The sequence below is a fragment of the Raphanus sativus genome, chromosome 3 (genome assembly GCF_000801105.2).
Source record: "Raphanus sativus cultivar WK10039 chromosome 3, ASM80110v3, whole genome shotgun sequence".
In the NCBI taxonomy this organism is placed as follows: domain Eukaryota; kingdom Viridiplantae; phylum Streptophyta; class Magnoliopsida; order Brassicales; family Brassicaceae; genus Raphanus; species Raphanus sativus.
This window is the reverse complement of record NC_079513.1, coordinates 16668877-16683971: the sequence shown is the minus strand read 5'-3', so window position 1 is coordinate 16683971 and position 15095 is coordinate 16668877. Positions and strand designations below refer to the sequence as shown.

Genomic DNA, 15095 nt, shown 5'->3' with positions numbered 1-15095 from the left:
TGAAAAATAAAGTGAACAATGATAGTGAGAACCAAAATTAGTTGATTTAATTTTGTGTTAGCTTATTTTTGTTATTGATAATTTATTAATAATGTTTTACTTTTGTTTTATTTTAAATCTGAAGTTTAGTTTTATTATTAACATTAGACATTTAAATATTTATGAATTTTTAAGTCTTGACAATTTTTGTTAGATGTCAAAACTCTTAACTTCTTATAATTTTTTTTAAATAATCTAAATTATTTTTGACATTGTGTATGTTAAGTGAAGATAAAATATAAAAACTAAAATTAAGTAATTTCTAAATATCCAAACTATTATTCTATGTTTTACAAAATATTTAGAAATTAATTAAATCTAATTTCTGTATATTTATTTTCATATAGCTAATATATTATTATGTAATAAAAATAATTTATTTATTAATCTATGGTTCATCTGCGGTCGATCCGATGATCTGGTAATCCGGAATGTCATTCGTTTCAGTGTCCGAATCGGGTTTAAAAACATTGGTTATTTGCTTAAAGTTAATGTTATTTATCTTTTTAACTAAATTGTGATTAGTAGACATCAATATAATTTGATGTTGTATTTCAATTTTAGATATATATTTGTTAACTTTTTTGTCAAGATGATCTTTTTGTAATGTATTTTGTGTGTGTTATGTATTGCGACAATATTTCTTATGTTAAAACTTTGTTGTTTATGTGTTGAAATATAATGTGAAGATAATAAGAATTAACACTTATTAGTGATAATATTAAATTTTTTCTGTTGTGTTTTTTGGTCATATTTTTATTTTGTCAAATGTTTTTCTTCACATAATGAGGACATATAATCCGACATTTAAATCAATCGGCGAAGAAAAATACAATAACATTCACCTAGAGAAGAAGCAAAAATGGACCACGTCTTGGACCTATTTGGTCGCGTCCATAGACGGTATTCAAGTCATTGATGGCCTTCTTCTTACCTTTATAATTTAAACATGGGATAAATCAAGGCCAAAAAAACTGGTGGGAAATTTTTTTTACTTTAAGTCATACATATGAAAACAAGCAGGGACAATGTCAACTAAACAAAGAGGCAGAGATCCGTAAACGTTAAATCTCAAGTTTTTTGAAAATTCAGAACGCGTGTCATAACAAGCCAATAAGCAATACTGGTCTTAAAATAACATCAACGGATTTCATAGTAGTAAAAGGAGAAAACATGCGAAGTTGTCCTGTAAAAAGAAATAGGAATAAAAAAGGAAACATACAAGGAGATTGGATGAAAAAATGAGTAAAATGTTACCTTCATAATGTAGAGATGTTATGGAGAACCATAGAGGAGTTACAGTTTCTAGCTTCAGCTGAACATTTTGGCTGTGTTGTTATTTTGTGACCATTGGTCTCCAATTTATGTTTACATCTGTGGAATAAAAAATTATATATCCCATTTTATCAATCCTCTAGTTCGATGGTCTTGACCATTTATGCATCACCAACTTTCTAACGCACCACTTCTCTGTCATGCTACTTTATCAATCATGCTTGTTTCACGTGGTCTAACGAAACTTGAGGACTGACTCGTTCGTGGCGCTTGTTTATTCTGCCTGCAACATCACATTTTCACATAATATAACCCTGTTCTTTTACAAGACGCGGACGCAGCGGCTTGCGGAAAACTGAACATCAAAATAATAAAAAAATGGTGGAAAATTAATCAAACCGACGCCGCGATCATTTTCGCGAAGGTTTCCGGTGTCGGCTGTGATGCTGTTATAAGTAGCGGCAGGTGGATGGATGCTGCGAATATTTTTGATAGGCAAAAGCATCGCCGCCGGTATTACTCTCGAGATGAATGAAAAAAAACAGTTAATACATTTCGCCGGAAGCCGCTGACGCAGCGTCTTGTAAATGAACAGAGCTTATGTTAGAATCTGAACTCAAAAAATTCGAACTAAAACTCCTAAAATACTTGTTTGAGCCTCTAACATGGCCCCAATTGAGTGTCAAGCTTGATAAGAGTCACACGGGTTAATAACCTTAAACGACTACATATATGTGACTATGGTACAAAAAAAAAGAAACCTCCCTAGAATTCTGATATTACAAAGTAAACAATCACAGTCTATACAACACATTTGACGACACTTTTTTCTTGTAACGTGTTCAAGATCCAATGCAAGATATAAATAATATAGAAGAAGTCCACAAGCAATAGCTATGCATCGTGTTTCCTTGAAAATCAGCAACCTATTAAGAAAATGACATGGTTGTGGTTTCTAAAACTTAAAGAGATCATGAGGAAAACATACCTCCAAGGCTCCATTAAAGCTCCAGAAGACCATGGTCAGGTTATTCGTATCAACTTTACTCTTCTTCTCGTTTTGTAAGAAACTGATATGCATTGAACGAAAGAAACCAGATTCAGATGATAGAACTACGTTTGAATTGTTAGCACAAAGGCCGCCAATATGTGACATGTCAGGTAATTGGCTTCTGCTTATTAGCCCGTGAGATAATTGCATTAATTAAGAGCTTTTCATCCATGGACTTTGGACACATAAATGAGAATCCTCGTTCTAGATACATGGAAGTTAGGAGACTGAAGCTTTTTCATCTTGTTTTCATGCAATCTGCACAGAGCAACCACACATGTTCAACTATCTCTAATTCCTAGATAGTAACATGCATATATGAATGCCTTTAGTCAAAAAAAACATGCATATATAAGAAATTACAAAGAAAACGTCTACCTTCTTCGCATGTCCATATCTTCCGCAAACAGCAGGTGTATATTCAAGGATCTGCCCTTTCTGTGGACGTGAAAAAGAATCAATATTAATGAATCTTAAATATGATTTGTAAGAACTGAGAGAAGTGAGAACCTTATCACACCCAAAGAAGCTCCACCAAACAAGTACTACATACATTAATGATCAGAACTTCCTCAACAGCAACCATATCATATACACACAAGGAGAACCAACCATGAATCTAAAGGAACGTTATATCAGATCTCAACGACATCTCGATCTTCATCTTCTCCAACATCGTCTGCATCTCCAACAGATCTTTTTTTTTTCCAACAGATCTTTCTCAAACGACTTAGCTGATTTTCCTTTGGCGGAGACAGGAGAGGAGGAGATCTCTGCGATATCATTCATCTGCTTCAGTGGCTTTCTGTTGTTCTTCGGTTTCTTCGTCGGAGCTGTATTGCGATGGACGCCATCATGTGTGAAGTCGAACCACACAAAGATGAATAATAGGTCTGGCTCCAAGGACATGACGTGGAGAAACAAAATAATTTGATTGGAACTTCTAACTTTTTTCATTTAATGACATGTCACTTCTAAAATTGTTCTCAAATCCTATGTGGCAGAAGCTGGAGAAAGGCTAGCCTTATTACTGTGTGGATTTGGAACAAATTGTCACACAGGTTATATACAATGAGCAATGTTTCGTTCAGTTTACGAATGAATAAAGAAGTGATTTCAAACCAAGAATCCAACCGGAGATACAATAACCAATTCACACAATACCGGTTAATGAGGTACGAAGTTGTTTAATTTGTTCTTGACTAACACGAAGATTCAGCTTTAACAATACCGACAATTTTGCAGAAGCAAAATAGATAAAAAGAAGCGTTTCATTAAAATTCAAACCGGTGAAACATTCTAAAACCAAACCCTAAAAGCAGCTTAATAGAAATCAAACAAACCCTAAAGACCAAACGCGATTTACAAACGACAATCTCATCATCCCCTCAACCGCCGAATCCATACAAAGTCCGTCCCTGCCTCTTCAACGCGTAGACAACATCCATCGCCGTCACCGTCTTCCTACGAGCGTGCTCAGTGTAAGTAACAGCGTCACGGATCACATTCTCGAGAAAGATCTTGAGAACACCGCGAGTCTCCTCGTAGATCAAGCCGCTGATACGCTTGACGCCACCTCTTCTCGCTAAACGGCGAATCGCCGGCTTCGTGATGCCCTGGATGTTGTCACGGAGAACCTTCCTGTGCCTCTTGGCTCCTCCCTTTCCCAACCCTTTCCTCCCTTTCCTCGCCCAGACATTTTCTTTTCTCGGAAAGTTTTTAAAATTGAGATTCGCTTTGGTGTGTTTTCGATGTGTAGATCTGAGATGATGATGAGAGGTTTATATAGGAACATACATCTTTGTGTTTTCTTGTTTTTATTTCTCGGGGAGGATGTGATCCGTTGGATTGTGTTTTTAATCTACGGTTGTGAGTATCGATCCGCGTGATTTTAATTTTTGCTAGCGTGTGTGGTAGATAAGATAATGACCGTTGGATTGCTGTGTAATCGACGGTTTTCTATTATCGATCTGCGTGCTTTCATCTTATTGGCTAGCGTCTGTGACAAAACCAAATGGTATTAAGGAGGGGAAGAAAAACGGCGTCTTCGAGTTTTAACCGGGAAAGGTGGGAAAACGTGTTTGCAGTGAAAGAAAAAGCTTTCCTTTGACAAGTTGAAACTATGGATGTGACAAAGAGCATAATTTGATACGCTGAGGCTACCACGAACTCGTTAAGACCAAGAGCATGGCACTTCAAATTTTGAGAAATGATTCATTTTTATTGCTTGAAATTATATAGTTAATGGGATTTACACATTTGACTGGGAAGTTATAATCAGAACTCAAAACTCATGCAGTAGATTAGCACCATCTGCAACCACGGCAACGTTTCTTTCTTTGTTCAGACCCCGAGTTGAATCTATATCAATGGTTGAATCCAACACAACGTACACAAGATTGCAATGTGGTGAAAAATCCCATCACAACGTACACAAGATTATACGGTGCTTCTCTCCTGGATCAGAGCACCGTCCTCCCCCAAGCTTTCTCTGCTTCGAAAGTTAGCTACACAAACTGTGGTCTATCATCTTTGGAAGCAGAGAAACAACTTGATACATAACCAGATTTCCATCCAAGCTGGAACTGTGTTTCGAGGCATTGATAGGGAGCTAAGAAACATCATCTCAGCAAGGAGACACAGGAAACTCTTTCACTCACTCATGGCTATGTGGTTGAGATAAATATTTTCTTTCTTAGGAAGTTTGGGATCCATCTTATTTTTTGCCAAGATGGTTTCAGTGTTTTAGTTACTGCATTTGTAAGAACTCTTCTTTCATATATGATATTTACTGCTTTAGCAAAAAAAAAATACAGTACATATTTTTCTTAACAGTTATAATAATTTTTTCTTAAGAAGATATTATTACAACAAAAAATTATCATTCATTATAATTTTTCCTGTTTTAGAAAAAAAAATCCATTAGATTTGTAGTAAAATTTATTTTCATTTGCATTTCCCACTATAACTATAATGTGTAGTAAAATTATAATGTGAAATAATTTATAAAATGTATTTATAAAAATGAATAAGTAAATGATGTGAACAGTAACAGAATTTCAAATAAGAAAAAAATATAAATTATAGAAAACATATAAACTAATGTATTTGTATAAATGGGGCCTTAGATTTTGATGAAAAATGGGGGGGGGGGGGGGGGGGGGGAAGCGTCTGAGGCCACGGCTTTTTTCCATTGCCATAAGCACGCCTCTGACCTGGAGGCTGAATCTGTCAACTTCAACGTTCTGTTATGTCTGTTTAAGATAGATATATGTGATGTGCTGACACACGAAACTTTTATGATCATGTATGCGAGTCTGTTCCTCCACAAAACTTTAGCGATGTTCAAACTGAGGAAATGATGATTATGAAAGTCTTCTTCATACTCGTATATGCTTTTTGCAGCAGTAACAGGTCCGTAGACGTTTTCATGACCTCACTTAATTCATTTGACCAACTTGGTAGCTAGAAGGGGCATGTTAACAGTTAAGCTCTGAACCGTTGGGTCGCCTATCACTCGCAAATTGATGGTCAATCCGAAAAAATTATCAGAACATTGGAAGATATGTTGCACGCATGTGCTTTGGACTAGAATGACTCATGGGAAACACATTTTTTTGTGGTCTAGTTTGCCTACAACAATAGTTTCCACAGTAGAATTGGATGCCGCCATAATAAACCTTGTATAGACGACCATGTCGGACACCGTTATGTTGGACCCAAGTGTGGAACCGCAGCATAATAGGTCTGGATACAGTGGAAGAAACAGCTAAGAATATCAAATTCCAAAATGATAAGATGAACGAGACCTAAGATAGACAGAAAAACTATGCTGACAAGCACCAGAAGGATCTCCAGTTCACAGTATATGATCTGGTATATCTGAAGATGATAACCTTCAATGGCCGAGCAAAAGTTTCGAGAAGAAGAAAACTAGACCCGAGGTACTTAGGTCTGTTAAGGATCATGGAAAGGTTCGGTTTGGTTGCTTACAATTTGTACTTGCCAACTGCGATGGATGCATTGCACAATATGTTCCATGTATTCCAACTCCGGAAATGCCTTACGGACCAAGACGTGATAGTGTCTGAACTGCCTTCGAAGTTAAGAAGGAACCTCACATTGGAGAAAAGACCGGTTTGGATTATGGATATGATGAAAAAAGCTACAAGGAAGAAAGTGATCCAAACGATTAAAGTAACTTGGAAAAGGAAAGCAAAGATGAAGGCTGATTTCTCATAGTGGTTCAAGCAGTCTGAAGAGGAAGAAGTACTTGGTCTGTATTCGGGGTTGAATCCCTATCAAGTGGAAAAGACTTGTCGTATCTGAAAGGTAACTCAATTTCTTATGTTGTGTCAAACTATGAGGCTATGGGCTCCAAAGGATACCAGTGATAGTCTTTCATTCCAATCACTTTTTCAAATTGTCAATTATGTGAATTATCATTAGAAACTGATTCATGTTTGGTTTTATATAGTCACCCTCCATATCATAAACCTAAAGATGACACCCTACAAGAAATCATTCAATAACCATATATAGTATCTCGTAGATTCATAATGATGTAACACCGTGCTCAACATATAGTAACTGTCGTTAAAAAATATCACAACATCATATATGTGCCTCTCTCTGATTCACCTCCGGCGCGTGGCTTCTGTATTGCTGCCCCGGCATCTGTTTGAACTGATCCAGTATGGAGAGTACACCAGCTGAGCTGCCGTAGGAACAACCTCATTTGCTGCAAACCAAGCTTGACTCTCCCTCTCCGCAAATCATATCATTTCAAGTGGATCTCTATCGATACCTCTAAAGAGTATATTTGTTTCGGGAGCTGTTCATCATGGGACCAACAGAACGTGTTCATGAGATCAAGGGAGAGCCTCCAGATCAAAGTCGCGGCACAAATCTATTACAATGCAGGAAAATTTGTTTCGGTTGTAGTGATGACAATCTCTATAAGGAGATCCTTTGATGGTCAGAACTATATGGCACCATATGGTTACTCAACATTTCTATACCATGAAGATGTCGAGCCCCTAGATCGTGATGGACACAGTAATCGTTTGTTTTACGTTCGTCAACGAGATTGTATACAATCAAAGATGTTAATGAGAACTACATGAAAATTCTAGAAGTTGGAAACTGCAATGTGGCCACTTGGGAACCAGAGCTTCTGAGTTGTTCTTTAGTAGAAGCAGTGCTAATAAGAACTCCATCTCATGATCAAGGCAGAATAAAAGGATTCAAAGACTGTGATTCTGCTCTGGGTTTTGTCGACAATCATTTTCCTCTTTTTCAGAAAGTTAGGTTTGGAGGTTTGAACCAGTTATGTTTTATTCCTCATGAAAACAAACAAAGTCCACAAACACAGAATGGTGACCTCCAAACAGAGTTTGTACACTTTGTTCATCAGATTGGGCTGTCAACGAAGAGTCAATATCTGGTACAATTTGCAATGTTTATACAAGCTGAGGCCTCAGAACTGAAATCAAAACAACTTCAGAAAGATACGTCTTCTTTTCTAGAGAGGGAGCAAGAATCATGTGTCTTTCAATGGCATGTTTCATGTCTAATCCTTTTCCCAGAGATAACCGGTGTTGCTTGCATGAACGAGGTTAGTCCAACTGTTCAAAGCGTTCAGGTCAACTTTGTGGATACTGGTGGCTATCAACCGCTATTAGCTTCTCATACGGAAGAAAAGAAAAGAAAGATGTTCCTTTCTATAAAGACATGCGTCCCAAAGCATTTACATAATATAGTTCATCATTTAGTCCGCTTTGTTATGGGGAATATGGTCTACATTGCTTTCGAACTCCAGAAGTTTAGAAGTAAAATCTTGTGTGCATATCTATGGGTCATAATGGTAATTTTAATGCCATATTCTGCGCCTCTTTCAAAAGGATGGGTTGGACAATCTAGGCGCTATAATTCCTACGATGATCAAGGCACATATGTGATTCTTCAATATTTACATCAGGCTGCATCTCACAGGAAGCAACAAAACCTTGTGATTGTCATTGATAATAACCGTAGCTGTAAAAGGAATCTCAGGGTTAATTGCTTTCTTCCCCATGGCGGGAAATGGAAGCCCCATTCTCTGTTTTTCAGTAGTTTTACAGACGTGCTCCGCAATGTTCCATGTCTATCGAGGTTCCGTAAAGACATTGGCATGAGACAGCCATGTAGTTGTCGAACAGCTCTCGTTCCTCATGGTTTTTCAGTCCTCTGCCATCGCTTATCATTCAGTAAAAATGAATCTAAGAAGGGGGATATGTGAAATTTTGAATTCAGATTTAAATGTGGAGGCTGCATCTGACCAAGTACTGGCAATATGCATTCCTAAAGAATTTGAATTTGAGAGGCTGATACATTCACGGAAGCAAAAATTGCAGGAAGAACTCTGTTTTTCTTTACCAGCACAAACAGTATTGCTTGGCACCAATCAAGTATCTGCAAATCAGTTGCTTATGATTTCAGAGATTATCAACAAGAACATTAAAGACGGTGGACTCAATACAACAATTTTTTCTCTGGTGCTTTGAAGCATTTTGTGGACGAAGGTGGAACGTTTATAGATGCAGTTTTTTGTCGTATCCTTTCTCCTGCTACTTTTGGATTTAGTCTATATGCGGCAAGTCATCATGAGATGTGGAGTATGAGCAGTATTGGGGTAACAAAGCTCTCATCTATTCATAACAAAGTTGATTACAAAGAGACACCAAGCTCTGTTTTTAGTTATTGTCCCGAGAGTGTTACCATCTTTACTAGCGAAGCAAACTCCCGTCCAGAATGAGGTACATGAGGTACAAGTCACATCAGCAGCACATGTCTGTAGGAATTACAGTACTTGCGCATCAAGCAACCATTTTGGTTAGTTGTTTTTTGCTATGGGAGATGTGATGCAACACGACTGCAACAAATTTCCTTTGAGAAGAGTGGGATTTACATGGCGTGTCGTGAACCAGATTCAGGGAATATTTTATGTGGCACTTTATGGTGATTCAACTTTGGGTTTTTATGATGAAGACATGGGGCCAATAGATTGTGATCTTCCCCGCATCCGTTGCTTTGTAATTCATTGGCTTGATGGATTAACAAGCAAAGCTTCTACTGTCTTTTTTTTTTTTTTTTTTTGCTAAAGCAAAGCTTCTACTGTCCACATCAAAAATGCATCTGGTGTTAAGAGTTGTGTGGTTCCGTTTGAGTCTACAGATCTGGTGTGGTCTGACACAAATAATCTGTGTGCCTCCTTTATTGCAAACTTCAGGAGTTCCTAGTGACAGCTCATGCTTCCAACAAATTAAAGTGCAAAAGGATAGGAACGATTGTAAGTGTTAGTGTATATCTATTCCTAGACCATGCAACTACAACAGACATACACCTTCTTCACATGGCAAGCATTTTACGAGCAGGATTCGTGGGCGAATCCTTTCTCACCCGGAGGGACTGATGTAGCACAACATCGAGAGTATGGGCCTTCGTCATCAATGGGCCTTGCGTGTAAAGAGACGTTCCTTTTAATAATATAACTTGTTTTATTCGTATAGATAATTACTAATGATGTATATATTAGAACTATAGATTACGTAGAATCTTCTTTTCTTCCTTTTAAATAGCTATTTAGCATCGTTGTATTCTTGAACCTTGTTATCAATTTATAAAAACTTGCAATTGCAATCAAGAGCTTTCTAAGCCCTTAGAGGAGTACGCTAAACTTATTTTGCCTTGTTGAGAGTATCAACAATTCAAAAGACCTTCTTGTTCGAGTTGAGAGGATCAACAGTTCAAGGATTTATCAGTTTTATCAGTTCATTATCAAATCGCTAGTTACTAATGATAGAAGAAGAAAGTTTCTTATTATTCATCGTAACTGACTCTGTTACATCATCACTTTCATATATAGAAAGAGTCTCGGTTTAATACATAACCGAATAACAGAATTAAAATAGACTCGGTTTACATAAACCGGACTATACATATTTGAATATCTAATACCCCTCCTCAAGATGGCATATAGATATTGGACATTGCCATCTTGCGTACATGAGTAAGAAACAGAGCAGGATACAGAGGCTTCGTAAACATGTCGGCAATCTGATTATCGGTCCGTACATGTAGAGTCTTGATCAAGCCCTTCAAGATCTTCTCACGAACAATGTGACAGTCATTCTCAAGATGTTTGGTTCTCTCGTGAAACACAGCATTATTGGCGATATGAATGGCCGCTGTAGAATCACAGAAGAAAGCAACCGGTTGATGTTGAGGAACAAGAAACTCCGCAAGTAATTTGACAAGCCAAGCAACTTCACGAACTGCAAACTCCATTGCGCGATACTCGGATTCAGCAGATGAATGAGAGACCGTGTCTTGCTTCTTGGATTTCCAGGAAATGAGAGAAGGTCCAAGAAACATACAGAATCCCGATGTGGATCGGCGAGTGTCAGCACAAGAATTCCAGTCAGCATCCGTGAAGCATTTCAGAGTCAAATCAGAATGAGCAGAGTAAAAAATCCCTTTGCCAATTGTGCCTTTCAAGTATCGAAGTACTTTATAAGCAGCTTGAAGATGAGATTCCTTCGGAGCTGAGGCATACTGACAAAGACGATTAACAGCATATGTGATATCAGGACGAGTGATAGTGAGGTACATCATTTTGCCCACAAGACGTCGATACAGAGTTGAATCAGAAAGAACAGGTTCAGGACTATCTTGAACGAGCTTGGTACTTGGATCCATTGGAATAGAAGAAGGCTTGCAAGCCATGAGACCCGTCTCTTCAAGTAACTCCAGAACATATTTGTGTTGACAAATAGAAATCCCCTCCTTAGAACGAGCAATCTCAAGTCCCAAGAAATAACGCAAAGGTCCAAGATCACGCAGCTTGAAACACTTCTTGAGATTCTCTTTAAGTAATGTAACACTATCATCATCATTACTTGCAATCACAATGTCATCAACATACACAAGAACAGCAATGTATTTGCCATCTTTGTTGCTGATGAACAATGTATGATCAGAATGAGAAGTCTGAAATCCAAGAGCAATAAGAGTACTACTGAATTTCAGAAACCATTGTCGTGAAGCTTGACGTAATCCATATAAGGATTTGTTTAGTCGACACACCGGATTAGGAGGCAAGATAGTACCTTCTTTAGGAGTATAACCCGGTGGCAAAGACATATATATTTCTTCATGAAGATCACCGTTGAGAAATGCATTTGAAACATCCAACTGAGTGAGACTCCATTGTTTAACTGCTGCAACTGATAGCAGTGTTTTAACAGTAGTCATTTTAGCAACTGGAGAGAAAGTATCCACAAAATCAATCCCCTCCTGTTGTGTATATCCTTTGGCAACTAGACGGGTAACCAAGAAAGATACAAGCTTTAGCTCTTGGTTGAAATTTGTGTCGATTCTTGGAAGAAGTAGACACATAACAGAGGCAACCAAAAGAACGTAAGCCTGTATAGTCTGGTGGTTTAGAATTGAGCATCTGATAAGGAGACTTGTCATGAAGAAGAGGAGTAGGAAGTCGATTAATCAAGAACACGGCTGTAAGAACACAATCAGACCAGTATTCAAGAGATAACTTTGCCTGAAACATCAACGACCGAGCAACGTTTAAGATGTGTTGATGTTTTCTTTCAACGACTGAGTTCTGCTCCGGAGTCTCTGGACAAGAATGATAAGACTTGATTCCTTTAGCCTTATACAAGGCAGTGAATCGTAGCTCCGGGGCATTGTCAGATCGTACTCCTTTGACAGTAGTTTTATACTGTGTTTCGATCATCTAAATTAAGTGATTTTTAAGGCTTTTTTGACGTAAAGAATGCATCTTCATTACTCGTGAGTTGAGTTTTTATTTCTCTGTCTGAACGTTTATTTGTGGGTTTTACAACTTCGATTAAGTTTTTATCTATTTGGTTTTCTCATTAGCATTATTCCTATGAACAATCTATGAAGGTTGAATTTTTAAGTGCAGTGTAGGTGATTTGTTAGCCAGTTTTGTTCATGTCACAATTATTTGTTTGTATCAGATTTATATTCGCAGAATGATTGTTCTAATAAAAATATTTATTTGTTGCAGCAATGTTGGTTGAGACTGTGGCAGAGGCAGAGCCAGACGCAGTGGTTGTAAAAGACAAGAGTTATGGTAAGAAGAACATGAAGATTTTTTTGAGCAAAAAAGAACATGAAGATAAGTGACGTCATTCCAAAAGAAAAAGATCACAGACAAGCGGGTGGTTGGGTAAAGGACGAGGCGCCAAAATTTAAGAAAAAAGTTTTCATAGTTGACTAATCCATCTAGAGGACCACCGATTTGTAACATTTACCTAAGAAAGAGCATTTGATTAGTGGAAGGCTGTGCTTGGACATCTGAGGTGTCACGAGGACTGAACTCTATTTTTTCCTTTTTTGATTTCTTTTCTGGCTGAAGAGAAAGAAAAACATTAAGAGATTTTGACTGCAACAATATATGAATTTAAGATTTTTGTTTTTTATATATATTTATGTTTGCAACACTTTTTCACATATGTGATATACTTATAAAATGTGCAAAAGAATCTATATGTTTCAGTTGTTAGCGTCTTAAATAAACAAAGTTTGTATCTATTATCTGTTTATATAGTTATTTAAGTATTTTCAAATTGTATTTTTTTCCCATCAAATTATAATTGTTTTTATACTAGGAAAGTAAAAATAATACACAATATCTAATTATCTTTTATTTTAGTAAAATGAAATAAATTATTTTACCATTTTTGTTTTTAAAGTCATAATATTTTCTATATCTTTATACTTAGGTCAATTTTAAAACGAAAATTTCAAACCAAATTTTAAAATGTACATTGTAAAAGAATCGAATATCATTATTATTTATAAAATCATAGCTTCTAATACATCAAATAAAAAATTAATTAAAAATATAGTTATATATGTTAGTCTCAAGATAAGATTTGTTAAAATGAAATCAATATCAATGCTAACTTATTAGAAAGTGAACATCCAACAAGTCAAACAAAATTATAATAGAAATTGATCAGAAACCAAAATTATTCATTACCTCCACAAAGGTATGTCAAGTTTCACACTTTTAATCACTCATTTTGAATATGTGATTAACTGATATGAAATTTAATCGTCATATCTTGCATTGGTTAAGTATCCTCAGTTCCTCACTATTTCAAAAATAATTACTACATATAAAAATTTACTAGACAATATTACTACAAAATATTAAACGAACAATTAAAACAATAGGAGTACTGACTAGTTTCATAAAAGTTCACATATACCAACAAAAAAACTCAGTTCTATTAACTCAATGAATTCTACCAAAGAGGGCATGTTATGTTATGGAACCAAATTAATAAAAAAAATCAGAAATAGAAACTACAGACTTATTACTCATTCTTTGAATTTATTTTGCAACTTTCTAAAAGTTAAATAATATTTTACAGAAATAAATATAATAGTTAAGAGTACTAATCATTCTTTTCTTAAATTTTAAGTTAACTAAAATGCATATGATAGCTTCTTTTATATCTACACATTACTAAGATATTAAATATAATACTTATACATATAATTAATTAATCTTTTAGGAGACTTAAAATCAATATAGTAGACAATTTTTATCTTTAACAACTCTCAACTATAAAAATACTCTTACAAAGTTATAGCCAATGATAAAAATAAACCAAAACAATAAAATTTTAAAGATTAACAGAGCTACACTAAATAGTGAATACCTAAAACTTTATATTATTTGAATATATATAAATAAGGAACTTTCAATCAAGTAATGAAACAATACATCTATTACATTTTGAAAATTAACTATTACTAATATCAGTGGTTGTTTTTAAGAACCTTATATATGAAATCAAATTTTAAGGATTACTAAAAACACAAACTTACAACAAGGAGAAGTAGAAAACCTAAAAAAATTCTTTACCAAAAAATCACTCTTTCGTTATATCAAAACCATCATTCTTTCGTCATTTGTTCTCTTTATTTATCAATTAAAAATCTAAAGTATAATTTTAAGTTATAACAGTTTCATTTCTAATTGTTTGAAACAAAAAAAATTGAAGTGCGCGTGCCGCGGATGAAAACCTAGTTATTCTAAGGAAAAATCATAAGAAAGAAAATAAATGTCTTATAGTTACTTATTTATCTGTTTTGAGTAAAATAATATTCTCTCCAACCATATGTATTTTTTTCATTTCGGTTAGATGAAGGTTTTAGAAATAATTAAAAACTATTTTTATTATATAATTATAAAAAAATTGAATTTACTGAATTACGATTAATCCAGTTTAAATAATAGTAGGATTATATATATTTTAATAATAACAATAATGTTTTAATATATGTGATGCTATAAAATATTGCCTTCACGAAAATAATTTTTGATACATTAAAATTCTTCATATTTATATTGACATAGTCAATTATGATTTTATAATTTCTAAAATTAGCATAAATATCAAAATGTCTGACACGTTAATTTCGTTGACCTCGTTTTATTTTTCTATTTTGACAAGTTTAATAAAATAATTAAACTATTTTTATCTTATCAGTTTTGTATATATATTAAGAGCGTTAGGAATATATCTCTTTAACAAGAAGACAGATCATTGTTTATCCTATCTCTTAACAGATATTGAGCCATGAAATCTTCTATTCTATTCATTGTTTCTTGTGTTGTTTTGTTGCTCGT

At 35.2% G+C, this 15095-nt stretch overlaps 1 protein-coding gene across 1 annotated transcript; it reads right to left on the bottom strand.

The window, feature by feature from the left end:
• Window positions 1-3618: 3618 nt before the first annotated feature.
• On the bottom strand, window positions 3619-4079 carry LOC108837402 (histone H4). Its single transcript, XM_018610453.2, is given in 2 exon segments — window positions 3619-4034; window positions 4037-4079. Coding segments are annotated over 2 exon segments (309 nt in total). The 5' UTR covers window positions 4065-4079; the 3' UTR covers window positions 3619-3753.
• Window positions 4080-15095: the final 11016 nt, after the last annotated feature.